Here is a 21,144-nt window from a genome sequence, read left to right on the forward strand (position 1 = left end):
GTAAAAACATTTGTTGCGGATACTGTATTGAATTATAGATCCAGTTGACAGCTTATTTGGGTACCTCAGTTTAAATTGAATGCAGTCGGATGATCCAACAGTCCTGTAATAAATCATACCTTCATGACAATTATAATGTTCAGTTTGTTCAAACTGTTTCAGAGAGGTTCTCCGATTCGCAACGATTCATATCAATAGGCTAAGTAACAGAAACACCTCTGTATAATGGGATACAGTCAAACAGCACCACAAACTGCCCCCGCAAAACGATCTCACAGTTGAATCAGTACCTATCTTGTTCCAATGAAAACTGAACATGATAACCTAAAGGGCTGTTGTATGACTGTCGGCGACATCATATTTACCTTGGTGTACCTTATAAATGCCAACGGAATGCATTTTCCTGAAGAAGTGTTTTAGGATTTTGTATGGGTCTGATTTTGAGTGTGTCAAATAGCATTGATTGGACTGTATTTATCTGTGATGTACAGTATAGTACAATACAATATAATTCTCAGCCTACTCATATTTTTTTATAATCACCTGAATCCTCATTCCCCATTGTCTTTTACCACCGGTCTGTGGATTTCATGCTTTGAACCTGAAACAGGCTTTCCCTGTCCCTGTGAAGCATTCATGGCACTGTTTCAGGGCTCCGATTGTTTTGGATGAGATTGCTCTTTCTCATGATCAAATTACTGGTCTCTGCGCAGTGAGTAAAGTCAAGCATGGATAAATCAAATGATGTACTTTTAACCTTTATTTATCAAAGAAAGGGTGACTAAACATACTCCTTTTTCTCCACCACAGACTACTTTCACAAATCGAACACTATATCCAAAGCCATTTACTTGAGTTGGTACAAAAAAGAAACTCTGTGCTTGGGTTGCATGGATATTTTCACTCTCACGCTGGGAATTCTGTTTGGATTAGCTCTTTTACTAAAGTACACTTTTGCAAGGTTTGAGTTTCGAACAGATTTGGTTATGACGTATTCACAGATGAGCCAAAACATTATGACCAATCACAGATGAAGCGAATAAGGGTTGATTATCTTGAAACAAAGGCATGTTTCAATATGTCGGATATATTCCACGGTGAGTGAACAGTCTTTTCTTGTGGTCAACATGTTGGATGCAGGGAACTGGGAAGGTTGAAAGGGCCCATATTGTACACCTTTCTGGTACTTTATTTGAAGTTTTGATATCTCTAAGAGGATACATTCGGTTGTTTTAGTTACAAAAAACATCTCAATATGGTTTTATAGCTCTTTTCTCAGGTGCTCTGCAAAGAAACAAGTCTTTTTGGCCTGTCTAATTAATATTACATGAGCCTGACTGTTTTCTGATGGCGCACGGCCAGGCCAACCACAGGTAACTTGTTGTTGATGACAGAAGACAACCAACAGCAGTGATGCTAATCAAAACGGACTGTTAACTAACCGATGCAAAATTCATCGATAACCGGTGTCACAGGCTGCGGCGGAAGACGGGCCAGAGCAGCGCCCCGCGGTGACTGCGGCGGTGTGTCTGTCTCAGTCTCGGCCGCTTCCTTGGCAATGCATTAGCCACTGGTCTCTTAGATTAATATTCTTAGGAAGCCTGTGCCATGATTAAATAATTATAAATAACAATGAAGCCTGTGCAATGATGTAGCTTCCTGACATCCAACGACTGAACACCGTTTCCTCGACATTTCTTGTTGTTGATAGCTCAGCGATGGAATGACGGGTTGGCCTTGCCGTCGGAACGACTGAAGGCAGTGACTCTGTAGCTGCTGTGTAGCTGTGACATCACATTTCTGCGGAAGGCCTGGGGTATTGTAAAAAAAAAGCAGCTGCTGAATGCAGGCTGTGTGTATTTCTTTATTTATAGCCCGTTTTGAGACTTTTACGGTACTTACAGAGCCCCTAGAACTTATTTATTATGAAAAAAGCCATGAAATCTAAATTTTGACAATTTGGGCCATTTAAAGTAGAGCTTTAATGATAAATCGGCTCCGCTGATTTCATTGGGCGATGTTGGCTTCATAGATCATTGATGTATCACTATTGGCTTGTATGTTGTTGAATATGCACCTAAATGTTTTTACAGAACATAATGCAGATTATGCTTTTGGATAAATTAGAGATGGTGTCATCACCAGAGCCCTGTTCAACAGAGCCCTGTTCAACACAGTGGTCTCTTCACGGTGAGTTGTTAAGCAGTTTGTGAAATACATTGCTGGAAAGTTAATGGACATTGTTTTTCCCTTTTCACTATAACTCCAACCCACTTGGACAGAAGGGCTACTGTGTCACAACACAGTGTATTGGACCCTGCTGCTAATTGGGCTGTGTAGCAGCAGAGTGGTCAGTGCTTGTGCTGATCAGAATGTTTTGGCTCATCAGTGTATATGCCTGTTAATGAATGCAGAATGTTTTGCATCAAACAATCCATGGATCTGCAGTGTCAGGTCATAATATTGTCACCTTGGGTTGTAATGCTGCTCCCTTCCCCACAGGCCTCATGGCTCCTACAGCCGCCGGTAGTTTGAGCAGGTGTAATCTCAGGTGGGGCCACGGTGTTCATACCACACAAAACAGCAATCAGCATAAGTGGCCGTCTGCCCTAATCTTGAAAGCGTTTTATCCGGACGGTCACATGTTGGTACGCAGCTGCTCCATGCAAAATGATCTGCCTGAAAGCATAGTGTGGAATTAACAGACGGCCCCACTTGATCATGAACTCATGTTGAGGGTCTCGGCTGACATCGTTGTCACTGTTGCACACAGTGGGTTTGAGGCTGTATTTTCTTGTGTGCAGCGGCTGTGTAGAAGCAAAGAATATATAAGTAATAAGTGCTGAGTGTATTAATATGAGGTGGGTAAGAGATGCATACAGTGGGTGGGGCAAGTAATGTGGACAGACAGATTCACAGGTTGCCTTTTGCGTGCCTCACATTCAGCTCAATTTCCCATACCTAACTTTTTATTTAGTGGTCAACTTGAGATTCCTAAGTTTTGATTTCTGGTGTTGGGGCCACAGATTTGTCATTTCTTTTATTGGAACTCTCCATGTTGTATTCGGCCTTGAGATTTGCAATGTTCCAGGTGTAGCTGCTGACTACTAACTCAATATTAAATCTATGTTACTGTCAGAATGTAACAGTAACAAGGGGTGTAACAATTTTATAAAAAAAGACGATACAATCATCCACAACCTTATATTGGGATATACAGGAAGAGGATATTGTGATACTACCAACTTCATATGCCATGCAAATCTTTTGGTCCAATCATGCCACGGATCCAAGTAATAACAATTCCTCCATCCAGCCGACAGCTGTCCATCTGTGCCATTCCCCTAAATGCAATATCCCTGTAGCACCTTGGGTTATTTTCTTAAATTTATGTACAAACGGTGACTTGGACTCAAATATGAATATCATTAGCATTTTGGATTTTATCAACCCTAACAAATACCAAACAGTGAACAAGGAAAGTGCATGATTATTTGATTAATCGTTGCTATATCATCGCTAGTCTACCCTACAAATACGAATAATTGATATTAATGTTCACCGTACAATGTTAACAGATTAGTATCTGTATGTTGATGTTATACAGCCGCCTGCCATGAGGTGATAATGCATTGATGTTGTTAATGTGGAAAGTGGGAGAGGTAATATCTCGTAAAACCAGAGTGGTTTGATTTTGTCTGTAGGCTGTGTCAGAATAAACTGATATGTAAAACCTCGACTGGTAAAAATGTGTAACCACAGTCAGCAGCACAGGCACAAACCTGCAAGGAAAATAGTGTGGTTACCATTAATTGCCTAGGCTGTAGTGGCCCACCACAGTCACAATTTGTCTGAAACTGTTTCATTATGAACTTTTAATAGTTTTACAAACTGCGACCTCTACATTAGAATAAATGCAGCACATTATTTGTTATCAGAATAACAGATCATTTCTCTTTTGCCTTGCTGTGTTTACAGTTGTGTGTGGAAGAGTGAATTGTTTTCCTCTGAGCCTTGTGTTCATCTACTCTATACGTTGTCATATGAGATGATAACGGAAATGAAAGTGATTGCTGTGCCCATTGGACTACTACAGCCCTCGTCCGTCAAGTTGATCTCGGCATAAGAAATAAAACTAAGTGTCAAGGTCTAATTATTTTATACGGTTTGGTGATCAAATTTGGGACGTAGTGGAGCAGTTGTTGGATATGGAATCAATTTAATCCATGCGCTCAAATGCTTATCGTCTCCTCTTGTCTTTTTGTGTGTTTCATGTACATGTGCCGCATCGCTGCTTTAATTAGTTGTCTTGTTTGGAAGACAGCTTCCTGTTGATCTGCACAGTTTTGTGTTTTCATATCTTGAGTGTAACGAAAATGAAAAGACAAAAGCTTAGGTCATAGCAAAACAGCGAAGTCAAAAACATCCCTGCTCTGAACCTTTTCCTGTAAGGTCTGACCTGGAATGTAAAAAGAGTAGTTATGTCAAATTCCTGTGGATTTATAGAGTAACTGATATCAGATATCCGTCCTCACTGATGTAGCTTGGAGTAACTCTCCATCGGGTCCAGTGGAACGGGGAAGTGGCAGCCAGCAGAACCTGTCCCTCGATAGATGGAGGTTAAAACTGTGTCATGCTTCAACATTTCGATCGGGAAAAGAAGCTTACGGCAAACAGAAAAAAAAGGATATTGAAGAATGAATTCTTCAGGACTCTGTTGGGAAAGGGAGCTGACAGTCTGGCCTATCCTCCGTTCTCCCCTGCTTGCACTAGAAACAGACTGTTTATTAAAGCCCTGGAGCTACAACACCTTTGTCTGGGTGGAAAAAGGGCAGTGGAGGGATTGTGAGCAAGTTTCTGTTTTGTGTTTTTTTGACATTTTTACTTGTGGCAGAAATCATTCGTTGTGCTTCTGTGCAGCCTGTTGGTGTGAAAGAATGTGACAGATGATTAGTAGGCATGATGTTGCAAGTAGGTCCAATCTTTCAAACAAAGCATCCCACATGAGGTTAAAGGGCACTTTTAAAAAAAAATTCAGTGCTATTCCAAGTGAAATGTGCGATACACTGCAAACCTTAAAATGACTGGATTAAAGAACAGATACAGTAAATTGTAATATTGTCCTGTTGTGGTAACACATTGCCTCTCCCCTCTCCTTGACAGATATGCAGCCGTCAGAGCAGCGCTGACTCTGGTTTAACTCGACCATGGAGTCCTCTACTGAGTCCCAGCAGGAGCCTGAGAAAACTTTGGTGAGTGTGCAAACACTAGCAAATGTCCAGTGGTAGTCACACCCGTTGAACAACATGCACATGAAGATGTTCATTCAAAAATAACCTAAAATTGGAATTGGAATGTTAATAAGAGTAAATTAAAAAACAAAAACTTTATGGTGCTTTCAAAGAATGATAGTTAACTTAGGTCATTGTAATTGCTTTTTCTTTGGGCTCTGCCTACTGAATGATATAAAAAAAAAAATCTTCAGGTTCTAAAACCTAATCATTGATACTGAAAAAACACATTGTTCGCTAAAACTTTTATTTCTCAGCCTCTGTAGCAGATCGAGACATTTGGCTTTTGATGAACATCACTGGAAACAACAAGCAATGTTGTCAACATTTTAAGTTCTTTTAAAAATATATTGAAAATTAAAGCAGTTTGGCCTCTCAAATGGTTTTTATTTCATGTTTCTCTCTGCTCCAGAAATGGTTTTAGTGACCCTTGCCTAGTCAGGCAAGTCAGTCTTTATCTCTGGCCTGCTGTGATACCAGCTCTTACTCGCCAAAATCCTCCTACCACTCAAATATGTCTCTCACCCTGAGCCTTTACTCACGGTTCAGCAGGCATCCATCCATCCATCGTCTACCGCTTTATCCATTTAAGGGTCGCGGGGGGGGGGGGGGGCTGGAGCCAATCCCAGCTGACATTGGGCGAGAGGCGGGGTTCACCCTGGACAGGTCGCCAGCCTATCGCAGGGCCACATACAGAGACAAACAACCATTCACTCTCACATTCACACCTACGGTCAATTTAGAGTCTCCAATGAACCTAACCTCATTCTGCATGTGTTTGGACTGTGGGAGGAAGCCGGAGAACCCAGAGAGAAACCACGCATACACGGGAAGAACATGCAAACTCCGCACAGAAAGGCCCTGGTTGGTTTGAACCGGGACTCGAACCCAGAACCTTCTTGCTGTAGCAGGCATGTTTTTGTAATTGTTATTTTCACCCCAAAAACTTCCATAACTGCTGCACTGACTCGGTATTGATCCCCTCACTCAAGTCGTCAGCTATTGTCTAAACCCAAAATTTTAAAAAAAATGTGTGAGGTAAAACCCTCCCTTATCAAAATGTATTTCACCCGTCATGTATCTTAAAAAAAAAAAAAGGCACACTATAAAACACATTTGGCTCTAAAAGGAGGTACACATCTGGTCTTGATGGATTTAGATCAAGCAAGTAATGTTGAATCCGCCCACCCTGCCTCATTGCCTCTTAAGTGCCCCAAATAATTGGTGTTCCTCACTCAACCACCATGTTTCTTCAATCCGAAAGGGTTTGTTAGTTTTTGGCGTCAGTCACGGGGATGAATACACTCTCTGAATCTTAATGATGTGATTAAGGTGCTAATATTGCAAACCTGCCGCAGGCTTGCTAGTCCCCGCCGTGGCAGACATGTAATTGAACTCCTGTCAGGGTGTGTGTCAATATAAAGACAAGTCAGCTCCAGTCTTTTAGGTTGTAGTAGATCAAAGGTCACATGGAGGTGTGTTTTGAAGTGTCCTCTTTCCTAGGTCAACCACAGTCCTTCGTTCTGCTTGGCCATATAAAGTTGATGCAAATTCCAGTTTGGTGTTGCAGATGGACAGTGTGCGTTTTTATTTTTGAATGAAAACATGGATTAAAAAGCAAGTGGCATAGTTGAAGCCGATGATGATCGGGTTGAGTTGCGTGCTTCTGAATGTTGCTGCACCTGCACTTTAGGGCTGCAACTAATTATTATTTTCATAATCAATTAATCTGACGATTATTTTCTCGATTTATCGATTAGTTGTTTGGTCCATTAAATGTCATAAAATGGTGAAAAATGTTGATCGTGCTTCCCAGACCCACAGATGATGTTTTGTTTTGTCCAGTTACTCATCGATTAATCGATAACCTGTACTAGCTCTACTGCACTTGCTGCTGCCAATTCCACATAGTTGTTGTTTACTGTTCTTGCCTTCGTCGTTGAGTTTGACGTATGCTGCCCTCGTCAGTCCCGGAAGAATTACATCTCCAGTACCGACGACATTTACGCTAGAAAAACTGCCGTCCGAATTTTCAGATTTTTGCCATCGACTTTTTCACCAAAGTATCAGTTCTCGTACATCCCCACTCAACATATTCGAAAATTATTTCCACGAACATTTGCGCAACTGCACATTAAAATATCCACTTCCCTCATCTCTAATCCCAGGACTGTCACTCTGCCCTTTCATTTCACCTCTCATAATCCTCAGTAGCCATTTTTGCGGCGAGCAGAAGGGGCAATTATGTTAGCAGATAACTGGGGTGATACTAGTGCTCCCCAGGCCTCCACACACAATGACACACAATTGGATTGTGTGGGAGCAGAGCTAAAAGCCCTTCCTTAATTCTTCCCTGAGTCTTGCTTAGAGTGGGAGTGAGTTTTAATAACACTCAATGTCTGTTATTAGTGCGAGCTAATTCCTCATCCTGCCTTCTCTGGAGCCTTTTTTAATGGCTGCATAATGAAACAACTGATGCGTAAATTGGTTTGAAATTGGTTTATTTTTGAGTTCCCTTTTTTTTTTTTTATCTCTTTGTGATTTAGCGATAAACCTCCTTTGTTGAGGCCCCGGGACAGTGTGTTATCACTTGATCGCACTTTATAAGCGGCTGCAGTGCCCAGGACAGTGTGAGACTTAGACTGTGGCAAGTATTATGTTGCTGGCATATCCTGCTGTTTGCTGAAAGGGCCCGTTGGTGGAGAGGATGGCTCCCAGCCCCCAAGATGAAAGGCTCTGGGAAGCACGCCAGGTGTCTGCTGCTTCACCCCTCGCTCTGACATCCTCACAGTCGGGAGATGCTTCAGGACGGTTTATGGCAGCAGGCCCCACCCTCCCTCCACCATCCTCCACCCGCCCCCTCCTTTTTCAAACATTTACCGCCATTCAGTCTGCTGTCATTTGCAATGTACATACTGTGATGAAAGTGCTGGTGACCTGCTGTTCAGAATAGGCAGCAGTGAAAAGGCTTATAGACATCCATTATGCACTTGGAACAATGGTTTTTTGAGGTAGCTTAAAGGTGAGAAAAGAGGATCTGTGAGATCACTGACTGAGGGGATTTCAGCAGCTGACTTTTCCAGCTACAGCAACTGAGTTTGAAAGACTTCTATAAGTTGAAAACTAGAATAGGATTCTGGCCCAAGTGTGTAATTTTATTTTTGAACTGCCCATTAATATCTATTTCTTTCACGGCAAAAATCTAGAAATGGTGTAACTCCTTAATGGACTCCTTTGATGCATGACAGGAGCCCTCCGCTGCTCGAATCATCAGTTTGAAAATTAAACTGATGTAAAATATTGCAGAGTGTGAGGTTTCCCAGGTTCGTGGAGTCAAGTGTATTTCCTGAACACATTTAACGTCGACAGGACTTCCTAGCCACATTAGCAGGGTGGCTCTAGGGAGGACAACTTTTTGATGGATTTTCATTAAATTTGATCTTGATGATCCACTGACTTGTCATTGAGGCCCATCAGCAAGTCAAAGTTTTCATTTTGCAGTAAAATCTCACTGCAACTACTTAATGAATCGGTTAGAAGCGTGCATGCTACCCAGACTTTTACTAATGCATTTTAACACCAAGACTCAATCATATTAAATCTGATCACAAAGCTTTGGCTAGCTTTGACGTGGTGCTGACCACACCCCTTGCTTAAAATGCAACATGTCTTGTGTGGCTGCATTGCATTATGGTCAATTGAGTCCTCTGTTGTGGAGAAGCTGTCTGTTCCTCCACGATAATCGTTTCGTCTTAGAGGTACAGAATATAACGATGATGAAGTATCATATTTATCTAGACAACAAAACATGGTTTTTACACTTCAAGTAATCAATAGCCAAACAATAATTAATATTAAACCTATTTGGTGAAATTTGACAGCTATGCTGGAAAGCTGCTATTACCAAATAAGATCAAAATAAAAAAGCACAAACAAAATACAAAGTGCCCCATAAATGCAATAAACATTACCAATAGCCATCCAAGTGTAACTTTCAATATCACATTATTAATTTGTCTTTATTAAGCTTAAAGTCATTTCAAATTGCCAGAGCTAATTACTGGGTCTTGGTTCCATATAATGTGACATGAATAAGCTACAGGAGACTGCAAGGAGCCAGAGCTGAGAACTGTCTTCAGGCTGCTACCAGGGAATGAGAAGCTGAGGCTGCATCAGCTACTGTACATCAGTGGCCAGATTTAGGTTGCTGTTGACAGAGCCGAGCTGACAGCCTGGGTTGCCGAAACACGTTCTCGCCTTTAAAGTAAACAAGTTGAAGTAAACAGGAAAAGCAAGCTTATCCCACAAGGCTTTAGCTTGGCCTCGGATGTGGAAAAAACGGAAAATATATATGCATTTTGAAAAGACTTGACAAGGTGAACTTCAGATGATCTGGTAGGAAGTTGCAAGTTTTAGCATTCTGGATTTGAATAAGTGCGTTGGACTTTCTCCTGCCAAGATTTGTCCAGTCCTTCCCTGACAGATAAATCACTCTATGAGTCCGGCAAAGATGATGGCTGGGCTGTTGATTTGTGGGCATTAATCTAGACAGTTTTTTATTTAAAATTTTTTTACACATAGACTTACAAAGGTGAGAGCATGAAGCGTCACCTAGGCTGGATAAGGTGTAGAAGCACCACTTCAGTACTGTCCTTTCCCGTAAGGACCCATAAGACCCTATAAGACTTGTTAAAAAGACATTCAGCTCTATTTTTTTGCTGTTGGGAAACTTTCAGAGCACAATGAACAGACTGGCACACTTGTGTCCCTTTTTCACTATGTAGTTCTTTTGGCTCAAGGATGCAAACATGATGCGTTTTACTGCAATTATAAAGAAGTATATATTCTGCTAGTTCCAGCCCTGAGAAGTAAGATGAGTGGCAACTCTCCTCGCAGTCATACAGTGGCTACTATGATACATGTCCACTTATCCATACGTATCCATTCGCTGTCATACTCTGTTACTTGGTACTATATACAGTAGTATCCACAATTTTAATTCTTTCAAGCATTCGTAAATGTACTCCTCCATTTACTGCAAAGTGTACAGAATGTCATGCACTATTGCGGCTCTGGAGTAACATACCTCTCGTTGTCTTTTCCTCTTAATGATGGAGGAAAAGTGTGGGCGAAAAACACAGGAAATCATTGGGTTACTTGCATAACACCGGGTGTCTGAGCGTCTGTCCCTCAAGACATCGAAGAAAATGCCACGAGCAATTCATGGCAGAACATTTAGAAGCCGAGTGGATCAGGTATTATATGTGCTCCCAGCAGGGTGTCACGTTAAATTATTATCCTTAAATAAACAAAAAGGTTCAATCTTTCGAGTGTAAAACCTTTCAAATCCTACAGATTCAAATGTTGATAACCGAATGACTAATGTCTTGGGTCAACTAGATTCTGATTCTGACCTAACAGCACCATGTCTTATGGCACTGGAAGAGCAATAGCATGTTGTCGTTTAAAGTGGGATGATAATGTTACAGTTGTTAATGTTTCAGGAGTGTTTCTGTAATGCCACTTTCACACCAAAATTACCATGTAGACCCGGGTTTTTTAAACGCGGGTCGACCTGTGTTTAAAAAACCCGGGTGTACATCGGCAATTGGCCCCTTTCACACTGCGAGCAGACCAGGGTCTGATGATCGTGTAGTGACAGTTGGCGGCCATAGATGGCGGTAGAGAGTGGTGCGCGAAGTAAAACGAAGAAGAACAACAGTGTAGTAAACAACAGACAGCATGGTAGCCAGTGAGCCGGTGGTCAAAGCTACCTTATATCTTGTACTTGTCACCATTTCAAAGTTTACAAACTCAGTGCAGTGTCACGAGCCAAGCCTGGCCTTTTAAGCGGTTGGCCATATGGGTTTTGAAGTGTGTGTGTCTGAGAGAAGAAGGTTGGCGACGTGTTTGTGTACGTAGCTGCAGCCACAAGGAGAATGGGCTCCGCACCTCATCCATGTCAGCAACAGTTTATGGCCACTGTGTCATGAGAGACCGCCTGATGAGGCCGTGTGTGTCCGCCGAAAGGGTTGAAATAAAGTGCCCCGTTCTAAACATCATCGATGATCTGGATTGTGTTAGTTGTTACAACCAAAGAGCCAAAGCTAGGCTAAGCGAGCTAGCTACACGCGAGGTGTCTTTACTACAGCTGGTGAGGTAACAGCAGTTACCGACGGAGGAGTCGAGCCTTCATTCCCTTCATTGCCTTGCGTCATCGCGCAAATTAGCGGGTTCACCGGGGTGTGACATTCACATCAATGCCGATCAGAGGTGAAGCCGATTATTACCCGGGTCTATTGCAGAGTCATTTGACCCGGGGATGAATGCCGAATAAACGTTTTCACACTGCAGAAAACACCGGGTGTTAGCGGGTTTAAACGGGTTTTTTGGCCTGTGTGAAAGGGGCTTAAGTGCTGTGCTACTAGTTTGATTACTGGGGAGGGTATACCTGACAGCACTGTTTAGTTTGTTGGACGGTGATGCAGAGTTTTTTCTTTCCCCTTCTGTTTCCAGTCTTTGCTGGCAGGATTAGGGTCAACGTGAATTCACTTTGAGAAATATCTCATTTTTTCAGGTTATTCAATCCAATTTGTGGTCAAACAAGGCTTTAAGCAGGCAAAAGTAATGCCACACTGCCAACATCTTATTTCCTTATACAAATATATGTCGTTGTCCTGTCAACAGCACATGTACAGCTCCCTCTTCAGCTCACTTAATCAATACCGCTGGATCTTACTGGTCCTTTTTGGGACGTGGTCTAACTGCTCCTTAGCTTTTGCCATGGAATTGGTTAGAAATAACTCAATAATGTGATGTCATCGGCTGTAATTAAGATGTTAAACAGTGCATCTTTGGAATTTAATAAAAAATTTGTATTACAAATATTGTTTATATCACCCAGATATACTACAAAAGACAACTGGTGAAGGCTCAATTGCAGCAGTCAGAAACATTATGGTTAACTTTAATTGTAATAATTGTTCGTGTCAACATTTCATGTCATCTCCCAGGAAACAAGCGTCGAATTAGACTCAATAATCCAAAATGTAATTTACATTCACAGATATTAATAGAATATCACCAGTTCCTCATATAACAATGTGGTTGTGTGACCCTGCAGTTATTTATTGGTTCTACATTAGGGGAAGTTGTCGCTTTATTAGTGACCATCAAACACACTTTAAGAAGGCTGTGCTTCTCTCAACATGACTGAATTTCAGCATTTCAAGAAAATGTATCATAAAACCAAATGCAAACACAAGCGTTAACTATGAGGGCTATCTGTGCTGTTGACACAGTTACTACCATTAAAGGGATTCTTTGTTTTTCCTTCTTCGAAAGGAAAACATTGTCAAAGTCAAAGACTGAATCATGCTCAGCGGGAGTTTCCTGCCTGCAGCTGGGCTCTTTAGTCTAATTAGAATGGCCACTGTTCCACTGCAAAAAGGCTTTACATTTCTGAGTCTGATGGAAGTTTGTTTGTTTGGTTGATTCGACTATTTAGTAGACTCCGTGAAGGGTGCTTTTTACTTCCCAGTGCAGTGCGAGGAACAGGCCTATTCTGTCAAGATGAAAATAATGTCTCTAATCGCACCTCATGATGTGAATCATGCTCATCTCCCCCAGCAGAGTACTGACTGATCCATTACAACTCTTCCTTTGTAGGACCGTTGAGAAAAAAAAAAAATGTATTTCCTCTTTCAGGAAAGAGCAAAGTTTTTTACACCACTCCACTTCTGTGGAAGAGGGTTCCTTGGACTTAATGCAGCAGCTACTTTAAAATGCTTTGAAAGCATATTCTTCTATCACTGACCAATTTTGCTCACTCTGCTCAGCTCCACACAACCTCAGTACTTCATTGAGCTTGATTTTTTTTACAGCTCTGATCAGAGGTAACAAACCTGTCTACTGGCACCTCTAACTAACATCCAATTAAATTTTTTTGTGTAACTCCACATTTAAATTGGCACTTTGTTTTTACTAGGGGGTTTGTGCGCGACTTTCTTTGGCTGGGGCTGTCACTTCCTGGATCAACGTCACAGTGACGTCAAGACCCCAGGGATTAGCAGGGCACATCAGCATATTCCCAAAATGTCAAGCTATTCCTTGAGAGAATTTTTTTTCAGGCCACGGACACATGCATATACTGTATCAACAAGCACAGTATGGTACATTAGGTGTATTAGAAACTATACCTGGTGATATGTTGAGTTTTCACAGTACTGTCACCAATCCTGTTGGTCAAGATGTTAATCATGTTTTAAGCAAGCTGGTGAAAAAGTATTTCTCCCCGATTTTTTTTTAGGCCTGGTGTTTCGCACCGAAGAATATATTATTGGTGTCATTTTCATCATTATTGCCTTCCAAAAAGGAAATCGGAACAAAAACTTAAGCTGAACATGTTATCATTTATTTTAAATGTTGTGACATCAACAAATTAGACCTCACCCTGGGTAAGTCTGGTACCACCACAGGCTACATTTGGAATCCTTCGACCCCCCAGTATTGTCTTACATTTTTTCAGGCCGTCCCCGTGTCAGAGCTTCTTTTTCTTTGCAGGCGACTTCATGCTCACAAGGAGCTAATTGGCATCACATACGCTCACCCTCTCACTCTCCATTAGAAGGTAGGGACTCAATACGAGTAGTGCTACATCGCGTTGCACAGAGTCTCCCAATTCTGAATTATTATGGATTTCTAAAGGAATTCATATTTGCCATTCATTTTGGCATTGAAAGATATTTCTTGGCCTAGCGTGGGTTTTTTCATTCGGTGGCCCACCACAGCTGGACGACTGTAGGGTAAATACTGGACTGGCATCAAAACATTAGGCAGTTTCTACAATTTTGACATTCGCCTATTGCATCTGCATTAATGACAAAGTCCTCTGATGCTGTATGTTCTTTTATAATACTGCGTTGTATCTTTAAATGGCCCCGCTTTCTGTGGTGTGTGGGAAACAGTCAGGCACGTAAATGTAAACAGTAACAGAGGAGAATGCATTAAATCTTGCATTATTGGGCCCATAATAAGGTCGATGGGTGCATGAGTCGAGCATGCGTCCTCCTCTGGGGTGATTTTCCATGATGGCTGAGGAGATGGGCTCTGTGGCTTTGGTTTATTGGTGCAGAAGAGCGACAGTCAACAAGAGCACGAGGAGGAGCTTTGTGGTTAAAGTAGCTGTGCTCGAGGGCACACACACAGCTGTGCCACACTAATAACTGCTCGAGTACACTATATTTTTATTGTGGTGTTAAGTTCAACCCTTTATAAACGGCGACAACCTGCTTCTTTGTTTTTGTGGTTGTATGGTGTTTTACCGGTTTGTGGTGTCCAATGATATTTGCCTGACAAACATGAGTTGCGTTGGGGCCAAAATGCCCAATGGTGGGAAAATAAGTAATGGGATGGATAAGATAGATGGATGGATGGATAGGGAGTACTTTGAGACCAGATGAAAGCCGGGCAAGAATAAACAAATGCCATTTTGTGACAAGTTTACAGAGTAGGACAACAAGAAAATTACCAAGGGAATGATTAGATGAGAGGAAAAGATCGGGGAAGACAGGAAACCGTGCTCATCAGATAGAGAGAGAGAGAGATGTTGGAATTGTCTTGCACGCTTGTTCTCTGTGCCTTTTCTCCTCCTTCGTTGTGTGTGTGTGTGTGTGTGTGTAAGAGAGAGTGTGGGAGAGAGACGGGGGCTGAGCTCAGTAGCTTGTCATACCAGGTTTAGTCTGACCAAGAAGCGGTCGCAGCGACAAGCTCACCTCCTCTGACCGAGTGACACACGGTATGCATTTCCTTTTTTTCGTTGTTGTAAGGGAACCTTCTTTGTTTTGTCAAACTGTCAGAACAGGAAGCCGGGGTGGGTGAATCAGACAAATTCAAAACCTGTCATTCAGTGTTATAAAGCATTCTTTTGGTCATATGGAGTTGCCATTAATGTTGTTTTTTGTAAGCTTTACACTCTTAGTCTTTGTGATAGTGTTTCATGTGCTCGAACACAGAGTGGACACTTCTTTCCACTCCAGCTTGTTGTTTACTCAGTGTGTCATCCCTGAACGAAGGCTGAACACTCGCTAACACCCTTTGCTCAAGTGCTACGTGTACAGCTAACACAGGTCATGCTGTTTCTGTTAGCTTGGTACAGAGGAGTTGGTTGGCTGAACACTAGTCCTCGCCGACTTCCTTGCATGTGTGCAAATGGGGAAGCCTGCTGCAGGCTGATACCCAAAGCTTGGATCTAATCGAGCTTAATGGCAGAGAGGGGAAGTCTGTCTCTGGTTGCTTGAAACTGAGGAAGGAGCCGCATCAAGTACATTATAGACACATGATATCTCCTGATATCTCCTCCATGCAATACTCTCAAGTCCCAATTTAAAACCCAATGGGGCTTTCAGCAAAAACAAAATGGAGTGGAATTATAATTTTTTTCGTGGTGATCACATGAATTAACTGCAGAAATGACTCTCAGGAGTCTTCATTGCCACCTAAACGTCTGTCCGTGTGCATGGCGTGTTTGAACAGGGGCAAATAAACAAGTAATCTTACACGAACGGAATCGTTGTGTTTTTGTTTTTCCCGTTTTTTTCCCCCCCACCAAAGAGCCGCTCTGCTGGAGTGTTGGCTGCAGCTCCGGGGTGCAGGCAGCTGGGCTGAAGGGAGCGTAATCAGATTTATAGAACTAGCCAAAGTCCGGAGTCTGGAGATCGACTTGATGCTGCTTCCTATAACAGGCCCAGGGAATCATTTTTTGAACAAGCATTTAAATGGTGTCAGGCACCGGCCTTAAGTTACCCTCAAATCACCACATAGAAATATTCTAAAAGTTCTGCATTCAAAATCTTGTTATGAACCTGTAACAATACATTGTATTTCATCTCTATAAGTGAGTATTATACCAAATGAGTATATATTATATATACTTTTCAGTGTTTCCCCTAGTTTTACTGGTTTGGGGGGGAGGGGGTGTTAGGGTTAGGGCTCACAAATCACGTTGAGTTTCATCAACAATCTTTCATACAGGAATGAGGAATAAGGTGTATAAAGAGAGTTACCTGAAAAGCCTTGAAATTACATGTAAAATACAAAAAAAAGTCAAATTGATTTTAATAAAAAAATTATATATATATATATATATATATATATGTGTGTGTATATATATATATATATATTATTATTATTTTTTTTTTTTTAAATTAAAATCAATTTGACATTTCAGGGGGGGCGGGGCACCCTCCCAATTCAATGGTAGGGGAAACACTGCTTTTGCATCCCATCAATGACTGGTATTTGTTTGTGAGGGCTGTGATGTAGCATGTGGCCTGTCCATCTAGAAGGGAATCCAGTTGTGATCAGATATTGGTTCAGTTTCCTCATTATTTGAGACCTATGCCCAACAGCACTGTTGTGAGGGTTGGAAGTTCAGATGGCCCGTGGTCTACCTCGCAGCTCTATGATGCTGACACTGGCTTAAATTGTGTACTGCACTGCATATGATCTGTGGGCTGAGCATTTTCTCTGACATAATTATTAATATATACTGTTTCTAGGTTCTGCGAATGAAGGTGAAAAAGCATTTGACCTCATTATTCGTGATTTCAACTTTAGAATCCAACCTCACTCTCCCCCTCATAATCATTTTCGTTCATCAGTGTTGTTACCAACCCTCCTCTTAAGAACAGTAACCCTGCCCCCTCTATTCTATCAATGAACCTTGAGCCCCCCAGCAGTGATGAAACCGAGACTTCACTCTGTGTGAGGGCCACACACCCACCCAGCTACCCCCCAGCCCCGATACCTTCACCACCTCCCCTATTTAGTTGAAATGCTACGGTCTAACGAAATGCTGCCTGTGTGAGATCGAGTGTCCCCCTCCACACATCCCTGCCTATTTCTCATGAAAGATAAACCACGGACACAATGTACAGACCTCTGCAGATCCCCAAAAAAACAGCAGCCGTCCACCTTTTTTTAATGGAGATAAGAGGATAAAAAACAAAAATTAATTGGGATTTCTCTTGTTTGCTCTCGTCAGAATTTGCCCTGCTCTCTGTCACATTCGCACACATTCATACACTGTCGGAAGAGCTGTCAGAGGCAATTCAAGTGTCTTGCCCAAGGACACATCGGCATGTGGACTGGGGGAAGCTGGCATCGAACCGCCAACCTTCGGGTTAGAGGACCACCGACTCTACCTCCTGAGCCAAATCCGCCCTGTACAGTCCTCATCTGAAAATTGATTGTGTATTACACTTATCAGAAAGTATTTTGCAAAAATTCTCAAGATTGTTGTTCTATACCAGAAAATATACCATTCCCGGAGTCCAGACTGTAGACGCTGTATGTGATGTAGTAACAATGAAACACTAAAGTACTGTCTACTTAAAGCCTCATTGTCACTTAGAGCGGCTTGCTTCCTCATTAGAAGCACTTACAGCAGCTTGCTATTTTCTCTTCAACTAGAAACCATTAGCTGTAAAGTTTTCAAGTTTATCAAAGGGATGTAGAAACTCCAGAAAGGAAAAGGAACTTTGAAGTCCCTCTACAGCTGCACTATAACAACTTGGTCAAGTTACAAAATGGACTGCATTCATGTTGCACTTTTATAGTCTGCTCACACAATATTTATAATATATGTCAGATTCACAAACACATTTACAAACTGATCATGTAGTGTCCCTTCGTAGGGGATTGGGATCGAACCAGGAACCTTCTCAACAGCAGCAAACAGAAGCAATACAGGCTCCATCCATACTACCACGTTTTCATTTTAAAATTGCATTTTAAAATAAAAACTATATCTGTCTAGACAAGTATTTCAACAGTATCAGTATTAATCCCCATTCATACTAAAACTCCTGACAACGCATATCACATAACAATTCATGTACACTGGGCATATGCATGCCGGCAACATGGATCAACAGGAAGCAGATTGTGTAGTTATTTGCTTACAGAAAATACCACGAACAGGAAACAACATTAATCAAAATCAAGATGAGGGGTTTCTTTTCTTGGACCGATGATGAGGCGGAATTGTTACTTTTCAACATTTTGCCTTCACTGCTGGTAGTTGAATCGAGTCGACTGTTAAGAACCAATTACAGTAGCAAGTGAAGGCGGGTGACTGCATCATTCTTTCCAAACATCTCCCTTTTTGCCCGTCCAGACTAAAACGCAGCTCCGGAGTTTGGGGCCAGCATTGTTTCCAAACTTCTCCATTTTAGCAGCTTCTTTCCATGTTCTCCACACTTGTCCAAGTGTGGAGAACTTTAAAAGAAATGCAGGCATTTTAGACAGTGGGTGAAAGGGCAGTATGAGAAGACTGATGCCTATTCTGAACATTAGAGTGGTCACCCAAATTATGAACCTGAATATGAGCAAAATATGTCACCTTTAATATCTCTTTATTTTGAATCATAGGGCCCAATCTGAGTCAAAGAGTTTTCTACAAAGTTTCGTATATGGAGATTCTTTCCAAAGTGCAAGTGATATAACAGTTGACAGGTCAGGCCTGCACAGTGTCACTTTGGATTCAACAATGACCAGGAAGATAATGTTAACTCTGCTGCAAGTCCTCGTCTGCTTAAATTATTAGTATAATCTTTATTTAACCAGGAGTAAAAAAAACTTGTTGAGATTATACATCTCTTTTTCAAGAGTGCCCTGGTCAAGGCAGGCAGCAGCACATATAACACTGACTACAGACAAATACAAAAACAATTTAAAAATAATCGACAACATTCATCAACAGTCCAAGCATTTACAGCCAGTAGTGCATGGTTCAAGGTCATTTAAGACTTCTGTAAAAGTGCCCAACACATCTTAGACCACATTGTCTACCCAACCTTCCTGCCAAGTTTTGAAATTCACTAGTACCTTGTGTCTCACAGTAAATAGAATGTGTTACTGTGTTACTGGAGTAGAATGTGTAACCTTGGCCTGAGTATTACTGCGGAGAGTATCTTGGCAAATGGAGTCGACTCTAGTCACACTCCCCGAGCCATTTTATTTATGTTGCCTGTTGCAGCTCCACTCTCGTTGTAAATCTGCCACCATATGGACAGCGCCCAAGATCTGTAGCGCACACTATATCTCTCCGCTTGCCTGAACTCAGCCCACCTCGCGATGACAGATGTGTCAGTTCTTTGATGGATAAAACCACTCTGACACTACTGCATGCTGACCCAGACTGAGCATTTTCATACGCCGCTAGCTCTGCAGGGGGAGGTTGCTTGGGGTTAAGTCAAAGCTGTGCTGTGGTTGTTTTTTACTGTTAAATTGGTTGTAATCTGAGCTCAGGTTAGATTAATTCTAATGTGGGCTGTAGGCGTCCGCTTTGCTGCCCTGCTACCAGCTGTAGTTTGCACATTCATTGTTTTGGTGTCAGGAGCTTTCAATTAATGCATCATATCTCAAGAATTAATACTGTATTGAACTTGCATCGTCTCCTGAAGTCGTCTGTGATGATTCTCCTGTTTAGAGAACAAGTTAATTTCTGCTTATCAGATTAGCATCTGGACCAAAACTCTTTCCATCAGGACATCCTTACAATAACTTGTTTGTATTTCTTTTTTAAGCAGACCAGGCACAGATAATGAAGTAAGATGCTGTCATATGATATGGGCTGTCCTGGAAACTACAAAAAGAGTTGTTTTCAGTTTATATCCAAGCTGTGGGTCCTGGCAGTTTTTGGTATTTTCATGAGACTGATGGACCTTTTTGAAATTCTGAAACCACGGTATTGATTTACCACTGTGCATCATGTTGCTAATTCACTAAAGTCAATATACAGAATATAATCTCATGAATCGCATTGTGCAGCAGTCATTACCCTCAAAAATAGCAAAGTGCTCTTGCAGGCTTCATATACACTGCAGATTAATCCAGTGTAACAACTGGTCCTGTGAGAACCTTCATCACAGTGTGTATTAGGCAGGAGTTTTTGTTATTAACCTAAGTGGCCCCAACCAAGTGCCAACCCTACATCACCCATTGGTTTGTGAACTGCCGTTTTGAGGCCTCGAGTTTAGCATTTCGACCAGCAGTGACAATATTTGTGCGTACTAGCTGTCAATCACGCTGTATCCATGCTCCAGTGCATACCGTGCTTATCGTCTATTTTACGCTTATTGTGATCTTCATTTTCAAAGTGAACATCGTGCCTGAAATGATCAAAACTCTTTAGGAAAATATTTACTAACTTCATAAATCAAATGTGAAGTAGAGCAGGCATGGCGCCAGGATTTCATATTTTGGTGGGCCATAGTAATTTTGGGTGGGCCTGCTGATTACAGAAGCTAAAACTGTTTGCTGTCCTTCATTCTAACACATTTAGATGCAGACAGAGCATGTTATATTCTTGTGACGTTTGTATAAGTGGAACATACCTGTATATGCCTGGCTGAAATTGTGCGAAAAATTAACCATAATTCTCTAGGCTATCCAATCAATCATGGTTTTATTTTTGTTTGAGAGAGAGGGATCAACTGCTGGTCGAGCTATGAAAACATAATGCACACTTAGCTACATATAGAAAACAGGCTGATAGACACACAATACATTTCCCCCTTTAGTCTCTTTAATCTCTTAAAGATCTTTTTTCCATGAAAAAATGTATTCATGACCTATACCAACTTGCTATACCAACTTGGGGGAATTGTTAGAAGGTTTCCTTTTAGGATATTTTTAGCTGAAATACACAAAATAGACCATTCAGTATTTGAATAGCGTATACATTTTGCCCTCAAATGCTTGATGAGGGTTTAATTCCCAGCTGAATAAATGAAAAAATGTGCCCTTCAGATATAAAAAAAGCTAAATATATATGTTGTTATTATATCTT

General features: G+C 41.5%; 1 protein-coding gene across 4 annotated transcripts in view; it reads left to right on the forward strand.

The window, feature by feature from the left end:
* Positions 1-21,144, forward strand: part of osbpl8 (oxysterol binding protein-like 8) — a 79,997-nt gene that overhangs the window by 16,684 nt on the left and 42,169 nt on the right. For 3 of the 4 annotated variants that reach the window (XM_035620930.2, XM_035620947.2, XM_035620939.2), the window contains one exon: positions 5,164-5,252. In XM_035620930.2, the coding sequence (XP_035476823.2) occupies positions 5,208-5,252 (45 nt within the window). In that variant the 5' untranslated portion in view covers positions 5,164-5,207. Of the gene's footprint in view, positions 1-5,163; positions 5,253-14,955; positions 15,088-21,144 lie in introns of those variants that run through there. The other variant, XM_035620963.2, reaches the window with a different exon arrangement.

This window comes from Scophthalmus maximus, chromosome 12, assembly GCF_022379125.1.
Source record: "Scophthalmus maximus strain ysfricsl-2021 chromosome 12, ASM2237912v1, whole genome shotgun sequence".
NCBI classification, from domain to species: domain Eukaryota; kingdom Metazoa; phylum Chordata; class Actinopteri; order Pleuronectiformes; family Scophthalmidae; genus Scophthalmus; species Scophthalmus maximus.